Source organism: Euwallacea fornicatus, unplaced genomic scaffold, assembly GCF_040115645.1.
Source record: "Euwallacea fornicatus isolate EFF26 unplaced genomic scaffold, ASM4011564v1 scaffold_84, whole genome shotgun sequence".
In the NCBI taxonomy this organism is placed as follows: domain Eukaryota; kingdom Metazoa; phylum Arthropoda; class Insecta; order Coleoptera; family Curculionidae; genus Euwallacea; species Euwallacea fornicatus.
In genome coordinates this window covers 320,759-343,660 of record NW_027096052.1, presented here as the reverse complement: position 1 = coordinate 343,660, position 22,902 = coordinate 320,759, and the positions used below count along the sequence as shown (strand labels likewise).

At 33.1% G+C, this 22,902-nt stretch overlaps 4 protein-coding genes across 4 annotated transcripts; 1 reads left to right on the top strand and 3 right to left on the bottom strand.

Annotated features, from left to right (window-relative positions):
• Positions 1 to 2,905: 2,905 nt before the first annotated feature.
• On the bottom strand, positions 2,906 to 7,052 carry LOC136350001 (uncharacterized). Its single transcript, XM_066301552.1, has 4 exons — positions 3,836 to 7,052; positions 3,304 to 3,771; positions 3,033 to 3,208; positions 2,906 to 2,968 (listed from the first exon to the last, which is right to left on the bottom strand). The coding sequence occupies exons 1-4, from the start codon at positions 7,050 to 7,052 to the stop codon at positions 2,906 to 2,908; spliced, it is 3,924 nt and encodes a 1,307-aa protein (XP_066157649.1).
• Positions 7,053 to 8,016: 964 nt separating this feature from the next.
• Positions 8,017 to 9,585, bottom strand: LOC136350000 (collagenase 3-like). Its single transcript, XM_066301551.1, has one exon. The coding sequence runs from the start codon at positions 9,583 to 9,585 to the stop codon at positions 8,017 to 8,019; it is 1,569 nt and encodes a 522-aa protein (XP_066157648.1).
• Positions 9,586 to 10,482: 897 nt separating this feature from the next.
• LOC136349999 (uncharacterized) lies at positions 10,483 to 11,872 on the bottom strand. The gene is made up of 2 exons (XM_066301549.1): positions 11,513 to 11,872; positions 10,483 to 11,436 (listed from the first exon to the last, which is right to left on the bottom strand). The coding sequence occupies exons 1-2, from the start codon at positions 11,870 to 11,872 to the stop codon at positions 10,483 to 10,485; spliced, it is 1,314 nt and encodes a 437-aa protein (XP_066157646.1).
• Positions 11,873 to 15,845: 3,973 nt separating this feature from the next.
• LOC136349998 (uncharacterized) lies at positions 15,846 to 17,063 on the top strand. The gene has a single exon (XM_066301548.1). The coding sequence runs from the start codon at positions 15,846 to 15,848 to the stop codon at positions 17,061 to 17,063; it is 1,218 nt and encodes a 405-aa protein (XP_066157645.1).
• The last annotated feature ends 5,839 nt before the right edge of the window (positions 17,064 to 22,902 follow it).

Genomic DNA, 22,902 nt, shown 5'->3' with positions numbered 1-22,902 from the left:
CAAGATGCAATAATGATGAGTTGTGACATCTTCAAAATCTCGTCTAGCTGATTAATTTGACACTTTCTTTAAGGAATTTGGTACTCATTTGCCGAAGTTATCGAGCTTCAAAGTGTGAAAAGTCACAAAAGTTGTGTGTTTGAGCACATAAAGTACTATTTTTCTTGGAAATTCAACAAGATGCAATCATGATGAGTTGTGACATCTTCAAAATCCCGTCAAGCTGATTAATTTGACACTTTGTTTAACAAATTTGGTCCTTATTTGCCGAAGTTAACGAGCATCAAAGTTTGAAAAGTCACAAAATATGTGTGTTTGAGCATATAAAGTACTATTTTTTTGGAAATTCAACAAGATGCAATAATGATGAGTTGTGACATCTTCAAAATCTCGTCGAGCTGATTACTTTGACACTTTGCTTAAGAAATATGTTCCACATTTGCCGAAGTTATCGAGCTTCAAAGTTTGAAAAGTCACAAAATATGTGTGTTTGAGCACATAAAGTACTATTTTTTTGGAAATTCAACAAGATGCAATAATGATGAGTTGTGACATCTTCAAAATCTCGTCGAGCTGATTAATTTGACACTTTGCTTAAGAAATATGTTCCACATTTGCCGAAGTTATCGAGCTTCAAAGTTTGAAAAGTCACAAAATATGTGTGTTTGAGCACATAAAGTACTATTTTTTTGGAAATTCAACAAGATGCAATAATGATGAGTTGTGACATCTTCAAAATCTCGTCGAGCTGATTAATTTGACACTTTGTTTAACAAATTTGGTCCTTATTTGCCGAAGTTATCGAGCTTCAAAGTTTGAAAAGTCACAAAATATGTGTGTTTGAGCATATAAAGTACTATTTTTTTGGAAATTCAACAAGATGCAATAATGATGAGTTGTGACATCTTCAAAATCTCGTCGAGCTGATTAATTTGACACTTTGCTTAAGAAATATGTTCCACATTTGCCGAAGTTATCGAGCTTCAAAGTTTGAAAAGTCACAAAATATGTGTGTTTGAGCACATAAAGTACTATTTTTTTGGAAATTCAACAAGATGCAATAATGATGAGTTGTGACATCTTCAAAATCTCGTCGAGCTGATTAATTTTACACTTTGTTTAACAAATTTGGTCCTTATTTGCCGTAGTTAACGAGCATCAAAGTTTGAAAAGTCACAAAATATGTGTGTTTGAGCATATAAAGTACTATTTTTTTGGAAATTCAACAAGATGCAATAATGATGAGTTGTGACATCTTCAAAATCTCGTCGAGCTGATTAATTTTACACTTTGTTTAACAAATTTGGTCCTTATTTGCCGTAGTTAACGAGCATCAAAGTTTGAAAAGTCACAAAATATGTGTGTTTGAGCATATAAAGTACTATTTTTTTGGAAATTCAACAAGATGCAATAATGATGAGTTGTGACATCTTCAAAATCTCGTCGAGCTGATTAATTTGACACTTTGCTTAAGAAATATGTTCCACATTTGCCGAAGTTATCGAGTTTCAAAGATTGAAAAGTCACAAAATATGTGTGTTTGAGCACATAAAGTACTATTTTTTTTGGAAATTCAACACGATGCAATCATGATGTGTTGTGACATCTTCAAAATCTTGTGGAGCTGATTAATTTGACACTTTGTTTAACAAATTTGGTCCTCATTTGCCGAAGTTATCGAGCTTCAAAGTTTGAAAAGTCATAAAATATGTGTGTTTGAGCACATAAAGTACTATTTTCTTGGAAATTCAACAAGATGCAATAATGATGAGTTGTGACATCTTCAAAATCTCGTCGAGCTGATTAATTTGACACTTTGTTTAACAAATTTGGTCCCCATTTACCGAAGTTATCGAGCTTCAAAATTTGAAAAGTCACACAATTTGTGTGTTTGAGCACATATAGTACTATTTTTCTTGGAAATTCAACAAGATGTAATCATGATGTGTTGTGACATCTTCAAAATCTTGTGGAGCTGATTAATTTGACACTTTGTTTAACAAATTTGGTCCCCATTTGCCGAAGTTATCGAGTTTCAAAGATTGAAAAGTCACAAAATATGTGTGTTTGATCACATAAAGTACTATTTTTTTGGAAATTCAACAAGATGCAATAATGATGAGTTGTGACATCTTCAAAATCTCGTCGAGCTGATTAATTTGACACTTTCTTTAAGGAATTTGGTACTCATTTGAGTAGTAGAGCAATGCGGGTTCTGGCTCAATAGCGTTAGCGTGAGTGGGTAATTAATACCCGTTAACGGTAACGTTATTGCGCCAGGGGCGGGTTCAATAGCGTTAGCGTGAGTGGGGTAATTAATACCCGTTAACGGTAACGTTATTGCGCCAGGGGCGGGTTCTAGCTCAATAACGTTAGCGTAAGTGGGTAATTAATGCCCGTTAACGGTAACGTTATTGCTTCAGGTTTAAATGAAAAAAGTTGTGCCGAAGGAGGAGGATTGGAACCCGGTAGCGTTGGGTTGAGAGATTGGTTTGAATTCCGAGTCGGCTAGAACGGGCTGTTTGTTTATTCGGTTTAATGTGGTATATGTGTGTGTTACTAAAAGACCCTTATCTACTGTTGCTGCGCCGGCTGCTTGGGTAGTAAGCTGTGGGGCAGTAAGCTGTGGGAATTATCGAGTTGTTTGTGTGGGGTAAAAAAAATCGAGTTCTGACATGTTGTGTTTGCGGTCACTATGATTATTATATAAGCAAATCATAGATGAGAATGGGTATTACGTTTTTTTTTTCAATGTGAAGCAGGTGGAGTAGCTATTGAAAAATGGGTTTATTACAAGCAAATTATATTTTGTTGACCGCTGTAATCAACAATGTTTTTTACATAAATCACCCATATCAGGCGGAAAGTGTGCATATTTGTTTTAACAAAACCAACGACGTTTGGCCTACGGAATGGATGAAAATGAATTTGGCCGATACAAACTTCCCAGCATTATCAGTAGATTTACCTAAAAATGCTACTGATTATAAAATTAGAATAATCTATAAAAATCGAACATATGGTGATAGTACCTGGAAAAGTGTAGAGAAGTCATCATCATCATCATCATCATCATCATCATCTACTTCAGCGTGTAATGACAACTCAAATAGTACAAGTACAGAAGATGTATATTGTAACGGAGATGAGACACAAAATTTTCTTATAAAGTATATTGCAGCAGTTGTATCTTGTTTAGCTTTGAAATCTTTTATCACGCTTTTTTATATACTACTACTACAAGTTGAAGGGTAAATAAATTAAAACACATTCACATTTTTTATTTATTTGTTTTATTTTTACTATGTATTTTGTAATGGCCCCATGGAAGAGTGTCATGACTAGAACTTAGTAAGAACCGCTTATCATCATATTTGTTAAGAGCTAGTTTCGTTTCCTTACAAGTAAACAAATTATGTTTTATAGAACGAATGTTGTTTTGAGTTATAAATTTTTCTTCACCATATTTTAAGCAATTTACGTAATCTTCAAACGTTATATTATTTTTTACAACTTGAAATTTAATTCCTTTTAACTTCTTGACGCATTTATCATTCTCTAGTTTGAATGAATACATTTTAGACCTTAAACCTACAAAATGCGTAATTATTTGTCCAGCAACTTCATCTTTCATTAAACCTAAAACTTTTTTATTTGTTTGTGGAATTCCATGTATATTATCCTTAGGGTAGTCACTAGTATCAAATTTCATTAGATCCATTAAGAATCCATTGAGAATAAGCATCCTCACATGTAATTTCATATATAAAACTATCAGTGTCAATGTACATTAATTTCAGGTTTTGGATTGTTGGTACTTTATATATCATATAACTATAATGAAACTCATACATAAGAAGTTTTGAAATGTCTAGTATGCACATTCCAATATATAAAGGTTTATTAAAAATCAAATTACTTTTATTCAGTTCAATAGCTACCAGTTGTTCGCTGAATTTTACAACACTGTGGAAATTTGGGTTAGATATAAGATTTTTTGCACCATAACGTAGATCCCAATTATTAACTAATTTTACAATCCTATGTTTTCGAATGTTCTCCATAGTTTTCCCAAATACAGCGTTATTCATAAGTTTGAATAAATTTTTAGCAAAGTTAGAATTAGCCTGCGATCTTAATTTTGTGTTTAAATCGATGTATGGTTTTAACCAAGGGGCTTGATTAAATTTCAAAATTCGATAAATTTTTACTAATTTTAAACCATTCTCTAAGGCTTGTTTCAAATTTCTGTAATGAATTACATATTTGATTTTAGAAGAAAGAGTAGTTAAAAGTTTCGGTAATTTTGAATCTGGAGGTGCTTTGTGCTCAGGACAAAAAGGTAAATCTTTATGTAAATCATGAATATCACTTGGATACTCTAAATCAACTTCTAAAATGTATCCAAGTTCTGAGGTATCACTGATTTCCCAAATATTAAAATTCGTAAAATCTTCAATCCATTCAAAATTATCATATGGGAGGTATTGACACATTGCCCAACCATATAGATTATTAACGTCTAAGTATAATAAATATTTAGATGGTTTTGAGATGTCATAGTTTTTCATAAATTTATTGTTAGCTTCAGAATAACGATTTGAGCACATAGAAATTCCTCCTCTTAGACCATTTTCAATAAACATGATTTGGTCGATATCTTTAAGAAGTCTAAGTTTGCATGATGTGAATTTAAGCATGCAATCCCAGGTATATCCTGGTAATGTAAAATACCAGCTGGGGTCGAGACCATAAATTTCGCGGCATTTAGTTCTGAAATTTTCGAAAATGTCAGCTAGTAAAAGTACATCTGTTTTGAGGTACAAATCAGAGTACTCTCCTAAATTTTTAATTTTAAAAGCTTTCCACACAGTTTGTGCATGGTTATAGTCATCATCACTAATCATTTCTTGATTAAGCTGACTAAAAAAATTTTCTTTAGAGGGAAGCTCTACTTCTTTCAGTTTATTTATGTTATCTAGATAGTCATAGCAGAAAACTCCTTTCCTAGTTAGTAAACTGAACGTTTTGTCACTAATCGTACTAAATTCATTTCTAAGGATTTTTAAGTCTGCAGCTGTTAATGTCGCCACCAGTTCACTAAGAGGTGCATTTAAGAATCTCAATGAGTCAACAAATCGAAATTTCAGTTTTGTTTCAGAATTGTAGATAGTGAATGAAATATATTTTTCCTTGTTAAGAGGTAGCAATGAAATTTTTTCAGTAACACCAAATTTTTTAATTAAAAAATGAGAATCATAGCCGGTGAGGCAGTGAAAGAAAACAGGTATAACAAATTGCTTCTTATATCTCAAATTACAGTTTTCATGACTCAAACCTCTCATAACTCCTGTGAAATGATCATGGTCTCTTACTATAATGTCACCTTCTTTGAAAACATTTTCACAAATATGACATGACATAGCTGAGTTAAATTTATCTGTTGCAATAATTGGAACAATATATTTCATTTTACTATAAACTATTTTAGCAAGTTCTTTTAATTCTTTAGAAAACCAATCTAAACAATCAATTCCTTGATACATTCTATAAAATGATAAAGAATCATCGTAAGAACATTTAAAGAAATATCCTACACTAAAAGCTTTATGTTCCTGATAACATCCTTTTACATTAGCAGATTCTAGTATCGACTCGAAATCTGCATAAACAACGAAAGGAGTAGTTTGTTTAAAAATATAATTTTGAAACTGAACATAATCGTAAGTAGGAAAAGATATTTTACAAGTATTTTTCTTTTCACATAAAGTACCATGCTGAATTAACTTATCATTGTTTGGAAAATAATTTAAACATCTGTCACAAATATAAATTTTACCTTTGTGGTTTGTTAGCTGCTTAACGAGAAGTCTCGACAGATCTTTAATCCAACAAAAATGATATTTAATATCAGTTCCCACCTCCAAATCGTCACCGTCTACTTCAAAATCAGATTTTTTGCGCGAATACTTATTTTGAATTAACAGTAAATTGACATGATTCTCTAATTTTTTACTTGTCAATCTAACTGGAGTTGTAACAAAACCTGATTTCTCTAGTTCAAGCATATAAACATTAATTGAAATGTTATTAAGTTTTTCAAATTTAGAGATTTTTGACAGAGGCATAGCTTCCTTATCCAAACCATTCGTATGTAATATTGACTCATAATGAGGATATGATGAAATTCTATCGGAGTTAACACTCGCCGGATAAAGAGCTGATACAATACTCCAAAAAAAACAAGCTTCATCATTATTTTTTACGTTGATGCATGCTTTTTTGGCAGTTATTTCCGCGGGTAGTTTAATGTAAGATGAACCGCTACCACACTCGTATTTATTAATATTTAATTCTAGGCTAATAATTTTACAGAGAGCCCACCCACTATCCCTTTCCTGAAAATCTTCCATCTTATTCATTATTTGCTTAGTTATATTATCATGAAACCATTCTAATAAATCCACGCTACTATCAATTACGTGGTTTGGCGTGTTAAAATATTTAAAAGAAGTTTTTTCCAAATCTTTTTGTTTAATTATATATTCCCCACAAAAATTTGCATTTACTTTAATCAAATGATACTGCTTCAAAATATTAGAAATTCTTCTTTTAAATAGGTGCACAGCATCAGTAAAGAAATCTCCTAGTTTCTTGTGAGTTAAATTAATTATTAAACCTGATCTTATGCGACCCTGAAAGACGAGAGGACCATTTTCCCATCTAAGCCTATCAGAACGTTTAACCCCACCCCCACCTACATGACTGGAAACATTCAAGTTTTTAAACAAAAATTGAAAGCGTTTTAAGTGTCCTAAATTTGTAAGCATTTTTCTATAACACCCTACATTTTGTTTACTATGTTTTAATGCAAGTACCTGTTGGCGAATGGATTTTCGCACTTTTCTAAACCATTTTTGTTTTTCATCCGCGTCCACGCCTGATGAGCGGGCTGCTAACTGAAAATACACCTTGTTGAACAAATCCACAATATTATCGCTAACGTTAGATAGACCGCTTGTAAGGGTTCTGTCACTCTCCGTGGGGTTCATCACTTATCTGATTGAAATATTAGTAGTATAGTCATAAATAAAAAATAAAAAAGATAATACTTACATTTTAGAGTTCTACAATTTCAATAATAGGGGTTGAACCAAGACCTGGCACCTCCTTTAGACTTTTGTATATCAAACCATACACGTCTGGCTTGAACTTGGAGATATTTTTTTTAACAGCTTGAACCATCCGTTGTGGTAAAAATACTACCGTTTCCTCTAGTTCAGCTACGACTGACTCTCCAAATTTGGTCTTCACTATTCTCAAGTCGACAATTTTATAAATTTTGTCAACTTCTAGATTGTAGGTTTTCGTTACGGGCTTTTGAGAAAACGCCCCACTAGATTTTAACAGTGTTAAATCCATAATTAATACTTTTAAGAACCGTCCAGTAGTCTGCTCTTAATAATAATAATATAATTTAAAGTTGTTATTCCAAAAATATTGAAGATCTTTCATAACAAGCGGATGTGGTTGTTTTTAGGTTTCTTATTTAATCAAATGTGAAAATAGATGATAATATGGTTTGGTATTACACAGAGTCATTAATTTGCTCTAAGTGCCGTTATTTGAAAGTGGGTAGGTGTCGAACAAAGCCGTATTGGATGAGTAAAACCAAAGTGACGTTAATGCAATGTCAACGTTGCACACAACCAACGATTCACAAGTTTGTGTGGAGTCATGTGAAGACAGCAGCAACATCGTAGAGTTACTTATTACAATGCCAACTCTTCCGTTTGAAGAGCAGCTATCAACAATGCTAACTCCACCGTTTGAAGAGCAGCTTGAAGAGCAGAGAAGAGACGATGAGGACTTTAGCAATTTTCTACAATGCTCTGAAACACTAGATTTTGTATTTTGTAAGCATTGTTATCATGTAACTAGGTTTCATGAATTAAGTATACTTTGTAAGGGTTGTAATAAACCTGCTAATTATATACCATATAACGTGTGTTTTATTTATTTATTTATTTTCATTATTTTAGTAAGTAATAATTTCAACTGCTCATACAATGATATTGAAGGACATGGTATATTGAAAATATTTAAATTGAATTTATCTGATTTTCTTAGAGAATTTGTAAATTCATCATACTCAAAATACCTATTATTTTGGAAAAAATATAACAAGCCATTAGTAAAGCGAAAGACGCTTTCTATCGATGAAGGTATACCATTAAAATCTTTCGATATATAACCATAATAATCAACAATAAAATTATAATCATTATCGTTAATTATAGCATAATAGTTTTCATCGAAAAAATAGATAATTTTCCCTGTGTAAGTAGCGACTGCAGCCCTCAGCTTTTGATCATTGAATGGTATTTTAAGGCTAGAAAGACTTACCGTCTTAATTAAATTGTAATTTTTATGATTAACAACATAAATGACCTTGTCAACAATTAAAATTACATCTCCATTTACTCTTTGATATACAGCTGTAATTCGGTTAAATTTAGGTAAAAATGGAAATACAGAGTAAATTGATATGCTATTTGCCTGCATCTTTTTCGTTATCATATCCATAATCCATATTCGATCTAAGTGTAAAATATATAAATTTTTATGCATTATTAAGAAAGTCAAAGGGTGTTCTTCAAAGTTACAAACATCATCATCATCGTGGTTATTTTTCAATTCATTTTTAATTGTTGTTGTTGTTGTTGTTGTTGTTGTTGTTGTTGTTGTTGTTGATGGGGGCAAAGAAGAAGTGCTTGTTTCGAAATGTTTTGGTGCGATCGCCTTTCCGTACAAATGTTGAATTATTACAATGTCGTCTTTATCTAAATTCATTTGTGTCTTGTAGTATGGAAACATGATAGCATTAGGAACAGCTGAGTGTCCTAAACCGAGCACGTGACCTATTTCATGTATTAAAACCCACAGTGCACTATAACTATCAGCTGGCGCATTGTCATCCAAACCAAAATACCAAGATTCTGAGCTATCTAAATGAATTTCAAGACATGTATTGTTGTGTTTGTGATTTGCTGAGGGTGTATAAGCATGACCTAAAGCACCACCCCGCCCATCAAATTGATATGGGCAATCCCCAGTCAAGCATCTGGGGTTATTCCTGTGGTTAAGTTTTCCAAACGAAATAATTAAATCAGGATTTTTGTAGTCATAAGGAAATTTTAAGTCAGCTACATCACTCCACACTTTGAACGCTTTTTCTGCAACAGTTTTTATATAATGACTCTGAGGATAAGTTACATACCACTTTATTGTAGATTTAGACCATTTTCCAAGTGCTGAAAAAGCAATATTATCATCTTTTACTCCACATCGTGGTGTCTCCATTAATTTTAATGTTTCATTGTTAGGAGTTCCATCTACTGGCAAGTTGTAAAACTCCTGAAATGATATGAGCGCCTCTGATTGATTAATATTAATTAACGAATTTTCATTTGAGGTGTTGTTTACATAACCATATTTTAGCAGATAGTCAAATACGTTTACGTTTATTTTCGTGTGAGCAAAACCTCCACTAATAAACAAAAAACAAACTATACGACTGACCATTCTGCAGCTTAACCACTCGCTGTATGAGAAAAAAAACGCTGAATCGTGCCTTTAATTATATATCATTGATCTACAGCGTATTAGTCATTTAAAAGCCAGTATAATTTTAACAATTTATTCCCAAGTCATGTAGAATTTTATTTTTATCATAATACAAGCATTCCCTTAAACAATAAGTTTCTATATTCATATTTACACAGCAAAATTTTCTTAAAAGAGATTCAATAACATCCTTTGCAATATGATGCTCACTTATAAAGTCCCTAAATACTCTTATAAAATTAAGATAAAACTTTTGAAAATCTAACATTCTAAATGAGTTAAGTTTGTTATTTATAAAGTAGTCATCTATAACACATAAATCGCATACATTGCTTTCAGTTAAAAATAAAGGAATCTCGTTATTTGTTATGACTAAAAGCTTGGATTTATCTACAGACTGGTAGGTGGAGATTATACTGCTACCTGAAGACACTTGCGCAACTGAAGATATATCATCTTTTCGGAAATAGTTATCCAAAAACCAATAAAGGTTGGCCACAATGTTTTTCCACTCGATTTCACTGAAATAAAGGACATCACTTCCTACTTGTATTTGTATTGCAGGTGTAAAGTCTTGAAACATGTTTAAACCTGCTGAAATATCAATTCCACTTGAAAGACATGTAAATGTTGAGTTCAACACATAGTGGTTTGATATAGCGTTATTGCTATTACATCCTTTTGGCAAACTATTTTTAAATACTTCATGTTCATATTTAGTTAGTAGCTCATCAAGTTCACAATTCATTATTTGAGAACACATATTGCTTCAGATGAATTGAAAATACTACTACTACTTAACTTTCTAAAACTGATGTTTAAAGTAAGGTATAAACAGATCTAGCGCAAGCGTAGTTACAATTTATTATCATCACTAATCCAGCTGTTATGAGATTTATCAAACCCAAGCCATTTGACATAGACTTTATTGCCACGCTTGCGTATTATTTTCTCCACTAAAAATACATCGGGCTGTTTAGTTTTTTGCAGTTCATACTTATAGAAAGCGCCCTTTATAGGTCTACCAGTTTGATCTTCTAGCAAGTATGTTACTGGGTTTGTAAGTTGAACTTTCACAATACTAAATAACTCAGTGGTCCAGTTCGGTAAATAACCTTTTTCAAAAATATGCTTGTTTTTGCTGATACGTACTAAATCTCCAACTTTAAATTTTCGTGATTTTTCAACAATTTTAATATGATTATAGGCTCTAGATAATATTTCCTTTTCATTATTCTTATTGATTGCTATAGGTTTAACGTTTGTTGTGGAATGTTTAGTTTCGTTGTACTTTTTTATAACATCAGATAATATATCCACCCATTTGTGATTACCATTCAAACTGAACAATTTATACAATTTTTCTTTAATAGTTCTAATACAGCGTTCTGCAATAGCAGCCTTGGTGATGCTAAACGTGCTATAATGATTAATGGTCCACTTTTTCATTAATTGTTGGAAATTAGTATTGTAAAATTCTTTTCCATGATCTGTAGCAAGATTTTTTGGAGATATTTTTGATTCTTTTAATATCTTAGAAAAAGCGTCAGCAACTTCAGCACCCGATTTAGACTTTAATGGTTTAGCCCAAATGTATTTAGAAAAACAATCGATAACTATAAGGAAAAATTTATATTGCCTGTTTTCTCTACTATACATATCCATTTGAGCAAGATCAGCTTGCCATGAGTCGTTTAATCCTTTTATAATTGTACGCCGTCGGGGAAATTTTCTTCGTGATGGTTTATGTAGCTCCGTAATAAGCTGAATTTTTTCTTTAGACATTAGTGCTAGGGGTGCAGACCTCGTCTTTAAAACACAAGATTTTGTACTGTTTTTGAAGATGGTCTATCGTAGTTTCATGCTGCTTAAGTATATCACGCACACTAGCAACTTCATCTCCAATCGCTTTCATTATAACTCTAGAGCTCTCTAAATTATAAGACATAGTAGATTTAACTTTATCCATGGTAGTTTCATGTCGCTTAACTATATCACTCAGACTAGCAACTTCATGGTTATGGCTATCTAAATTTTCCCTCATCATCATTAAGGTGGATTGTAATAATCTATCTACATATTCCTTATTAGTTGCGTCATTTTCATCTATAGGTGGTTTTAAATTACAAATTCTCAAATTTCCATTATCAATATCACCGTTAGAGGTGCGCGATAATGTGGATTTTATTACGGTGGTGGTTTTATGCTTCTTAGCGGAATGGCGTCCAAACTTATCGAGACTCATTTTAAAACTTAAACCAAATAGTAAACTGAAGTTGTTAAATAACCTTAGATTCCTTAAGTTCCTCAATAATTGATAAAATTTCATTTTCATGCGAAGTGTTTCCCGCCTGTTTTGACGCATATAGCAGTCGCAGTCGATCAACTAATTCATTTACATCATCCCAATAGACATACTCAATTGGTTTCGAATTATAAGTAATCATATCTTCACCTCCTCTCCCCTTCTTCACACTATTTGATAAAGATGATGATGATGATGATGATGATGACATCGTGAGTAACTTACGTACAATACCGACATATTTATTTCCAGTATTTCCTTTTATTTTCCCAGAAGGATTGAAGTCAACTCTGTACACGTGACTTTGATTAAGAATGTTTCCATAGTTTTCCAAATCTTGAGTACTATACATAGAAGGTTCTTTGTAAAATACCAAATTATAGAGACCTTCAGTTCCTTCAAATTGCGAATTATCTAATATTATGTCATTATTATTAAAACTGAGCTTAGAACGGCCTAAGGTCCATTTATTCGTATCAGAGTTATATTTTGGTCCGTAAGTTATATCTATTTGCGGCAAACCTTTTGAATAATCTGTAATATACTTTTGAGTTATGCTCCCATATTCGTTGGAAGTAGTTGAAATATCTGGAGACTCATACTCATAGTCACTAGTCTCATAATCGCTTTCTTGCTCCTTTGGTGTGGCGTTTAATATAGAACCTTCTGCTTTAGGTAGTTGTTCTCGCAATGAACTGACTTTTTGATTATCTGATGATAATGTTTCATCGCGTCTGTGCTGCGGCTTTATAGACCCTTTCTCTTTTAGGAATTGTAATGATGGGTGCCAGTTATTGTGCAGATTATTTTCTTGTTGCTTAATGAGTATACCGATAGGATCTATTACAGGCTTAAATAATTTATTCAAAGTTTTATCATCCTCAGATCTACCTAATTGTAAGGCTTGATATTTTTTTCGAACGTTTTTTATTAATTCAACTATTTTCTTCTTACGGGCAGCGGCTGCTTTACTTAGCAGTTTCATAATGAATGAATATACGATTTTACCTTCAGAACAGTTTTATATATTGATCAAACCCTTTGCGATAGCGACCATCATTTAAATCAAAATCCTTCATAATTATTAAAACTCCATATTTATTATCATTCCAGCACTCGGAGCACATTTTTTTAAATACATCATAACTCATGTCTGGTGACACGTGTTCATCAAAGGCATGTTTGAGATTAACATCATCTTGTTTAAATAAAATTACTACGTTACAGTTATCTCGAATCAACTGTTTAGGTATCTTAGAGTAGGTTTGGCAAATATAAACCACATCAATGTTCTTATGTCGACCCATTGAGAAGAACGTGCGTATTTTATCCTGCTTTTCACATGCAATATCATCAAATATAAATACAGAATTCTTTTTGGCATTTTCAAAATCAATTAACTCATCGTTATCGGTGAATGGAAAATATCCTATACCATCCACTTTTTTCAGAACCTCCTGTAATAAAATATACTTAGGTTGGAACAGAGATTTTGAGTACACATAAACATTTTCAAATCGCAGACCATTTAAATTAAACAACAGAGATAAGAACAGGTTTGTTTTACCACAACCACTTCGACCGCAAATTATACCGCGAAAATAATTTGACAATAATTTACTATGATTAGTATTTTCAAAGTCTTTAAAATCTAAATTTTCAATTGATAAGCTCATATCTTGTGGTACTACCTTCATCTTTGTAGATGATGCAACTGATGAGCGAAAGCAAGGAAAAGAGTATAAATAAACAATCCTGCTAAATAGTAGTAGTAGTGGGTATGTTGACTTTCGAAGAGCGGACCGGAACTGGATTTGTTAACTCATTGATTAATAAATTGCCCTTTGAATTGCATTTCCCTTCCATGCAGTTCTGCGGTCCAGGAACACACTTAAAAAAACGGATATCTCGAGGTGATAAGGGTATCAACCCACTGGATAGTGCGTGTAAAGAACACGATATTGCATATAGTAAAAGCAATTCTTTAGTTAACCGGCATAAAGCTGATGAAATACTAGAAAATAAAGCTTGGGATCGTGTTAAGGCTAAAGATTCGAGTTTTGGTGAAAAAACTGCAGCTTGGCTTGTTACAAATACTATGAAAGCTAAACGAAAAATGGGTATGGGAACTAAAACGAATAAAATGAAATCCTTCCAGGTCAAAAGAAAAAGGGGTATGGGAATTAAAAATAATACGATGAAGTCGAAATCCTTCCGTACCCACATATTAAGACCAACATCCAAGATTCTGAAACGATTACTAAAGAATTCGAGTGGTGAAAACTATGATAAAAATCTACGGAAAACATCAATCCTCGCCCTTCGTGCAGCTCGTGCAGCTGTAAAAAAAGCTGGCGGAAAACAAAACTTTCGGATACCTCGCATTATCCCCTTTAGCCCTGAAACTAAGAAAAGCGGAGGGATCTTACCTTTCCTACCAATCCTTTCAGCATTAGGAGCTTTAGGAGCACTTGCTGGAGGAGCTTCTACAGTAGCGAGAAATGTTATTGAACTCAAAAATGCAAAAAATAAAATGATGGGTGATAGCAAGAAGGCTGCTACAGAAGAAGAAATTGGGAAAAAAGGCTCAGGACTTTACTTGCGAAAAACTCCTCGTGGATTTGGATTGTATTTAAAAAAACAGTTCTCAAAAAACTTCCAATAGTGCTACCCAGACATGCGTTAACTAATTTTGAAATTTTAAAATACATCAAATTGCTTCAGATACCATTCTTTAGAGGTGTTTTTATGCGAGATAGTCTACCATATAAGGTTAATATTAATGAATGTGGTATAGTTAACTTAGACTCTTCAAGCCATAAAGGAACTCACTGGGTAGCATATCTAAAACGGGGTGATATAGTGACGTATTTTGATAGCTTTGGCCACTTAAAACCACCTAAGGAACTAGTTAATTATTTTGGACGTGACGTCAAAATAATGTATAATAAAAGGCGTTATCAAAAATTTAATTCTTATAATTGTGGTCATCTTTGTATATATTTTCTATATAAGGAGCAATAAATGCTTTAGACACACAATTATGTCTCTAATTTTCACTGTGAAGAGTCGATCATCAATATTATCTATAGATTTTCCTACACCTTTACAGTTAGATCCTAATTGTCAATACGGGTTAGCATTGATAGGATTTCACTCTTATAATACAGTGCCTAATATTGATGAAGATAATAATAAGTTTTATTATTTAGTTAACGGAGTGTCTAAAACGATTAGTATACCACCGGGTGTCTATGAAATTACTGATATAAATAGTAACCTACAAGACCAGTTTACACCGCAGTTAAACAGGAACCAGATAATTAAAGAAGGTGATGGAGAGGCGTTCTTCTTCTTAAAACCGAATAATAATACATTAAAGTGTGAAATTTTTCATAAAAATTTTGACATCGATTTTAGACCAGAAAAATCGCTAGGAAAAACTCTAGGATTCTCTAGGAAACTTCTAAAAGCCGGACATATACACACATCAGATTTGCCAGTTAATATAGTTAAAGTTCGAACCATTCATATTGATAGTAATATAACTCAGGGAGCGTATTACAACAGTCAACCTTCACACACCATCTATGAATTCCCAATAAACAGCGACCCAGGCTTTGCTATCGATGAGATTCCTCGAAACTTGATTTATTTACCAGTGATTAGGTCAGATATAAATAACATCACACTTCAGATTCTAGATCAAGACTCTAATAGCGTTAACTTTTGTGGTGAGGAAATAATTATTCGACTTGAATTAAAGAAATGGTCTTAGTTGTGGGGTCGTATAAAAAAGATATAATTCATTTTAAGCGGTCAGTATCATATCTGCAGAGCCCACGCTCACGCAACAAGAACTTACGTGGTAGACTAACCAGAATAAACAGTTTATTTTTAAAGTCACTCGGATATGTTATCAGCCCAAATTTTAGATATTTACAAAAACCCTATAAATGATGATTCTATTAACCACCTCGAATTCCGGACCTATTTACCGTTTATCAAGTCATTCGAAAACAATGATATTATTGAAATATCTGTAAACCGCAACGATGCATGGGTTCTATTGTGCAACGCTGCTTTATCAATTAAAGGAAAACTTGAAAAGGAAGGGTCAGGTGATGTTAAATTTGTGAATAATGCAGCAGGATTCTTCTTCGACTCTATTACTTACGAACTAAATGGCATTGAAGTAGAACATGTTAAAAACCCTGGTATTATTAGTTTGATTCGAGGTTATTTATGCTACAACAAAAATGACTCAAATCGTTTAAGGGCGGCTAGTTGGAGTTATCCAGATCATGTTACTACTAACACAAATGGAAGTTTTTATATGAGGATTCCCTTAAGCCACTTTTTAGGCATTTGTCAAGATTATCAAGTAGCCATAAGTGGGAGACATAATTTGAGATTAGTTCGATCAAGAAATGATAATAACTGTGTTTTAATCACTGGAAATGATAAAAAGGACACAACATTTAAATTGACAATAGAAAATATTGAGTTAAAAGTTAAACATATCATTCCTAACGATATTATCAAAGTGGAGCTACTTAAATCCCTAAAGGAAGACAGACCTATTTTAATCCCATTCCGAAAATGGGAACTTCACGAATTACCAAGTCTTAATGCGAACTCAACGAAGGAAATTTGGTGTGTAAAAACTACAACTACTGTAGAATGCCCTCGATACATTATAGTAGCATTTCATACAAACAGAAATAATCTAGCTATGAAAGACATAACCTTGTTTGATAACTTAAATATAAGTGACATCAGACTGTTTTTGAATGGGGAGTACTACCCATATGAGCGTATGAATTTAAATTTTACTAATAATGACTACGCAGATGTTTATTATAATTACACAGAATTTGCCTCAAGTTTTTTTAACTCTGCTGAAAGAAAAGAGACGCTTCTAGACTTTCCCGATTTCAAAACACACGCTTTATTTGTTATTGATTGTTCGAGACGTGATGAAAGCATAAAATCATCGGCCATTGATGTTAAGGTGGAAATTGAAACTAGAGAAGGTATACCTGCCAACACAAAAGGATACTGCGCAATTATTCACGATTGTATAATAGAGCAATTACCACTTACTGAAGTTGTACGAAAAATAAATTAATAAAAAATTATTTATTTCAACAATTTTGTTACATCATTTTTTTTATTTTAGCGCTTTAAATTTCTCTTACACATAGCACATTTGGATTGGGGAGGTGGCGGGCCATCAATATGTGTTTGAGATTCAGGATGGTTGTAGTGAACGAAACATGGTAGTCTTGTTCTTGCGATAAAATCCTTCCTATAGTTATATGGTAGTTTTCCCCATATATTCAGCAATGCTATTGGTTCAACTATCTCCTGGTAAAAAATGAGTGGAAGCGATTCAAGTTCCTCTATCGTGCAATCTTCTAAATCCAATTTTCTACCAAAAAACTTGGTCAATATATTCTTCATGTTGCAACGTACAGCACGTAGTATTAACTGAATTGAAATAATTCGAATCTATAATTTGTTTGATATGTATATTAGTTATTGATAGTATAAGGTGGTAGTGGCAAATTTCTGACTATCCAATCGTGTATATTGTTGCAAATGGTTACGGCACACATTAAATTTGTAGTGGCAATGTGATCTAAACACATGGGATATTGTTGGCATTGAAGAGGATCCCATCCCCAATTGTATGTTTCTAAGTCTATGAGTTGTGGTTGAGGGTGTTCATATGGGGAGGAGGACTTTAGCATCCTTTCTAGAAACTTCGTTAATCTGCACCCCCTCACATACACATAATCACAGCCACATAGTTTGTCAATCAATATTTTCTCGAGTTCACCTGATGGAATAAATCCTGAGTTATAATGAAGTCCGTGAATGTATTTAGTTGCGCGGTTCACACATTTTTTGTTCCTTCGGGAAAGCGATTCGTATGGTACCGGCGATTTAAACAAGTAGTGACTTGTTCTTACACCATCTCGAATCGCTACCTCTTTCACGTAAAACAATTCGTTCGATAAATAAAAACCTTGAATGTCCACGGCTAGGATCTTCATTTTATAGCGGTTTACGTAATACCCATTCTCATCTATGATTTGCTTATATAATAATCATAGTGACCGCAAACACAATATGTCAGAACTCGATTTTTTTTACCCCACACAAACAACTCGATAATTCCCACAGCTTACTGCCCCACAGCTTACTACCCAAGCAGCCGGCGCAGCAACAGTAGATAAGGGTCTTTTAGTAACACACACATATACCACATTAAACCGAATAAACAAACAGCCCGTTCTAGCCGACTCGGAATTCAAACCAATCTCTCAACCCAACGCTACCGGGTTCCAATCCTCCTCCTTCGGCACAACTTTTTTCATTTAAACCTGAAGCAATAACGTTACCGTTAACGGGCATTAATTACCCACTTACGCTAACGTTATTGAGCTAGAACCCGCCCCTGGCGCAATAACGTTACCGTTAACGGGTATTAATTACCCCACTCACGCTAACGCTATTGAACCCGCCCCTGGCGCAATAACGTTACCGTTAACGGGTATTAATTACCCACTCACGCTAACGCTATTGAGCCAGAACCCGCATTGCTCTACTACTCATTTGCCGAAGTTATCGAGCTTCAAAGTTTGAAAAGTCACAAAATATGTGTGTTTGAGCACATAAAGTACTATTTTTTTGGAAATTCAACAAGATGCAATAATGATGAGTTGTGACATCTTCAAAATCTCGTCGAGCTGATTAATTTGACACTTTGTTTAAGAAATTTGTTCCACATTGGCCGAAGTTATCGAGTTTCAAAGATTGAAAAGTCACAAAATATGTGTGTTTGAGCACATAAAGTACTATTTTTCTTGGAAATTCAACAAGATGCAATCATGATGAGTTGTGACATCTTCAAAATCCCGTCAAGCTGATTAATTTGACACTTTGTTTAACAAATTTGGTCCTTATTTGCCGAAGTTAACGAGCATCAAAGTTTGAAAAGTCACAAAATATGTGTGTTTGAGCATATAAAGTACTATTTTTTTGGAAATTCAACAAGATGCAATAATGATGAGTTGTGACATCTTCAAAATCTCGTCGAGCTGATTAATTTGACACTTTGCTTAAGAAATATGTTCCACATTTGCCGAAGTTATCGAGCTTCAAAATTTGAAAAGTCACACAATATGTGTGTTTGAGCACATAAAGTACTATTTTTTTGGAAATTCAACAAGATGCAATAATGATGAGTTGTGACATCTTCAAAATCTCGTCGAGCTGATTAATTTGACACTTTGTTTAAGAAATTTGTTCCACATTTGCCGAAGTTATCGAGTTTCAAAGATTGAAAAGTCACAAAATATGTGTGTTTGAGCACATATAGTACTATTTTTCTTGGAAATTCAACAAGATGCAATAATGATGAGTTGTGACATCTTCAAAATCTCGTCGAGCTGATTAATTTGACACTTTGTTTAAGGAATTTCGTACTCATTTGCCGAAGTTATCGAGCTTCAAAATTTGAAGTCACACAAGTTGTGTGTTTGAGCACATAAAGTACTATTTTTCTTGTAAATTCAACAAGATGCAATCATGATGTGTTGTGACATCTTCAAAATCTCGTCGAGCTGATTAATTTGACACTTTCTTTAAGGAATTTGGTACTCATTTGCCGAAGTTATCGAGCTTCAAAGTTTGAAAAGTCACAAAATATGTGTGTTTGAGCACATAAAGTACTATTTTTTTGGAAATTCAACAAGATGCAATAATGATGAGTTGTGACATCTTCAAAATCTCGTCGAGCTGATTAATTTGACACTTTGTTTAAAAAATTTGGTCCTTATTTGCCGAAGTTAACGAGCATCAAAGTTTGAAAAGTCACAAAATATGTGTGTTTGAGCATATAAAGTACTATTTTTTTGGAAATTCAACAAGATGCAATAATGATGAGTTATGACATCTTCAAAATCTCGTCGAGCTGATTAATTTGACACTTTGTTTAAGGAATTTCGTACTCATTTGCCGAAGTTATCGAGCTTCAAAATTTGAAGTCACACAAGTTGTGTGTTTGAGCACATAAAGTACTATTTTTTTGGAAATTCAACAAGATGCAATAATGATGAGTTGTGACATCTTCAAAATCTCGTCGAGCTGATTAATTTGACACTTTGTTTAACAAATTTGGTCCCCATTTGCCGAAGGTATCGAGCTTCAAAATTTGAAGTCACACAAGTTGTGTGTTTGAGCACATAAAGTACTATTTTTCTTGTAAATTCAACAAGATGCAATCATGATGTGTTGTGACATCTTCAAAATCTCGTCGAGCTGATTAATTTGACACTTTCTTTAAGGAATTTGGTACTCATTTGCCGAAGTTATCGAGCTTCAAAGTGTGAAATGTCACAAAAGTTGTGTGTTTGAGCACATAAAGTACTATTTTTTTGGAAATTCAACAAGATGCAATAATGATGAGTTGTGACATCTTCAAAATCTCGTCGAGCTGATTAATTTGACACTTTGTTTAACAAATTTGGTCCCCATTTGCCGAAGTTATCGAGCTTCAAAATTTGAAAAGTCACAAAATATGTGTGTTTGAGCACATAAAGTACTATTTTTTTGGAAATTCAACAAGATGCAATAATGATGAGTTGTGACATCTTCAAAATCTCGTCGAGCTGATTAATTTGACACTTTGCTTAAGAAATATGTTCCACATTTGCCGAAGTTATCGAGTTTCAAAGATTGAAAAGTCACAAAATATGTGTGTTTGAGCACATAAAGTACTATTTTTCTTGGAAATTCAACAAGATGTAATCATGATGTGTTGTGACATCTTCAAAATCTTGTGGAGCTGATTAATTTGACACTTTGTTTAACAAATTTGGTCCTTATTTGCCGAAGTTATCGAGCTTCAAAGTTTGAAAAGTCACACAATATGTGTGTTTGAGCACATAAAGTACTATTTTTTTGGAAATTCAACAAGATGCAATCATGATGTGTTGAGACATCTTCAAAATCTTGTGGAGCTGATTAATTTGACACTTTGTTTAACAAATTTGGTCCTCATTTGCCGAAGTTATCGAGCTTCAAAGTTTGAAAGGTCACAAAATATGTGTGTTTGAGCACATAAAGTACTATTTTTTTTGGAAATTCAACAAAATACAATCATGATGTGTTGAGACATCTCCAAAATCTTGTGGAGCTGATTAATTTGACACTTTGTTTAACAAATTTGGTCCCCATTTGCCGAAGTTATCGAGTTTCAAAGATTGAAAAGTCACAAAATATGTGTGTTTGAGCACATATAGTACTATTTTTCTTGGAAATTCAACAAGATGCAATAATGATGAGTTGTGACATCTTCAAAATCTCGTCGAGCTGATTAATTTGACACTTTGCTTAAGAAATATGTTCCACATTTGCCGAAGTTATCAAGTTTCAAAGATTGAAAAGTCACAAAATATGTGTGTTTGAGCACATATAGTACTATTTTTCTTGGAAATTCAACAAGATGCAATCATGAGGTGTTGTGACATCTTCAAAATCTTGTGGGGCTGATTAATTTGACACTTTGTTTAACAAATTTGGTCCTCATTTGCCGAAGCTATCGAGCTTCAAAGTTTGAAAAGTCACAAAATATGTGTGTTTGAGCACATAAAGTACTATTTTTTTTGGAAATTCAACAAGATGCAATCATGATGTGTTGTGACATCTCCAAAATCTTGTGGAGCTGATTAATTTGACACTTTGTTTAACAAATTTGGTCCTTATTTGCCGAAGTTATCGAGTTTCAAAGATTGAAAAGTCACAAAATATGTGTGTTTGAGCACATATAGTACTATTTTTCTTGGAAATTCAACAAGATACAATCATGATGTGTTGAGACATCTTCAAAATCTTGTGGAGCTGATTAATTTGACACTTTGTTTAACAAATTTGGTCCTCATTTGCCGAAGTTATCGAGCTTCAAAGTTTGAAAAGTCACAAAAGTTGTGTGTTTGAGCATATAAAGTACTATTTTTCTTGGAAATTCAACAAGATGCAATCATGATGAGTTGTGACATCTTCAAAATCCCGTCAAGCTGATTAATTTGACACTTTGCTTAAGAAATATGTTCCACATTTGCCGAAGTTATCGAGCTTCAAAGTTTGAAAAGTCACACAATATGTGTGTTTGAGCACATAAAGTACTATTTTTTTGGAAATTCAACAAGATGCAATAATGATGAGTTGTGACATCTTCAAAATCTCGTCGAGCTGATTAATTTGACACTTTGTTTAAGAAATTTGTTCCACATTTGCCGAAGTTATCGAGTTTCAAAGATTGAAAAGTCACAAAAGTTGTGTGTTTGTGCACATAAAGTACTATTTTTCTTGGAAATTCAACATTATGCAATCATGATGTTTCATGTCATTTTAAAGATCCCGTCGAACCGATTAATTTGACACTTTGTTTAACAAATGTGGTCCTCATTTGCCGAAGTTATCGAGCTTCAAAATTGGAAAAGTCACAAAAGTTGTGTGTTTGAGCACATAAAGTACTATTTTTTTTGGAAATTCAACAAGATGCAATCATGATGTGTTGTGACATCTTCAAAATCTTGTGGAGCTGATTAATGTGACACTTTGTTTAACAAATTTGGTCCTTATTTGCCGAAGTTATCGAGCTTCAAAGTTTGAAAAGTCACAAAATATGTGTGTTTGAGCACATAAAGTACTATTTTTTTGGAAATTCAACAAGATGCAATCATGATGAGTTGTGACATCTTCAAACTCTCGTCGAGCTGATTAATTTGACACTTTGTTTAAGGAATTTCGTACTCATTTGCCGAAGTTATCGAGCTTCAAAATTTGAAGTCACACAAGTTGTGTGTTTGAGCACATAAAGTACTATTTTTCTTGGAAATTCAACAAGATGCAATAATGATGAGTTGTGACATCTTCAAAATCTCGTCGAGCTGATT

Excerpts from the sequence above, each read along its gene's own strand:
- LOC136349999 (XM_066301549.1), bottom strand. The coding sequence starts at position 11,872 with ATGAGTCTCGATAAGTTTGGACGCCATTCCGCTAAGAAGCATAAAACC. Across the intron at positions 11,437-11,512 it reads TTGGAGATGAAGTTGCTAGT|ACGAGGTCTGCACCCCTAGC; the intron begins GTGCGTGATATA and ends TGTGTTTTAAAG.
- LOC136349998 (XM_066301548.1), top strand. The coding sequence starts at position 15,846 with ATGTTATCAGCCCAAATTTTAGATATTTACAAAAACCCTATAAATGAT.
- LOC136350000 (XM_066301551.1), bottom strand. The coding sequence starts at position 9,585 with ATGGTCAGTCGTATAGTTTGTTTTTTGTTTATTAGTGGAGGTTTTGCT.
- LOC136350001 (XM_066301552.1), bottom strand. The coding sequence starts at position 7,052 with ATGAACCCCACGGAGAGTGACAGAACCCTTACAAGCGGTCTATCTAAC. Across the intron at positions 3,209-3,303 it reads GGGCCATTACAAAATACATA|ATTTCAAAGCTAAACAAGAT; the intron begins GTAAAAATAAAA and ends GCGTGATAAAAG. Across the intron at positions 2,969-3,032 it reads ACTTCTCTACACTTTTCCAG|GTAAATCTACTGATAATGCT; the intron begins GTACTATCACCA and ends TAGCATTTTTAG.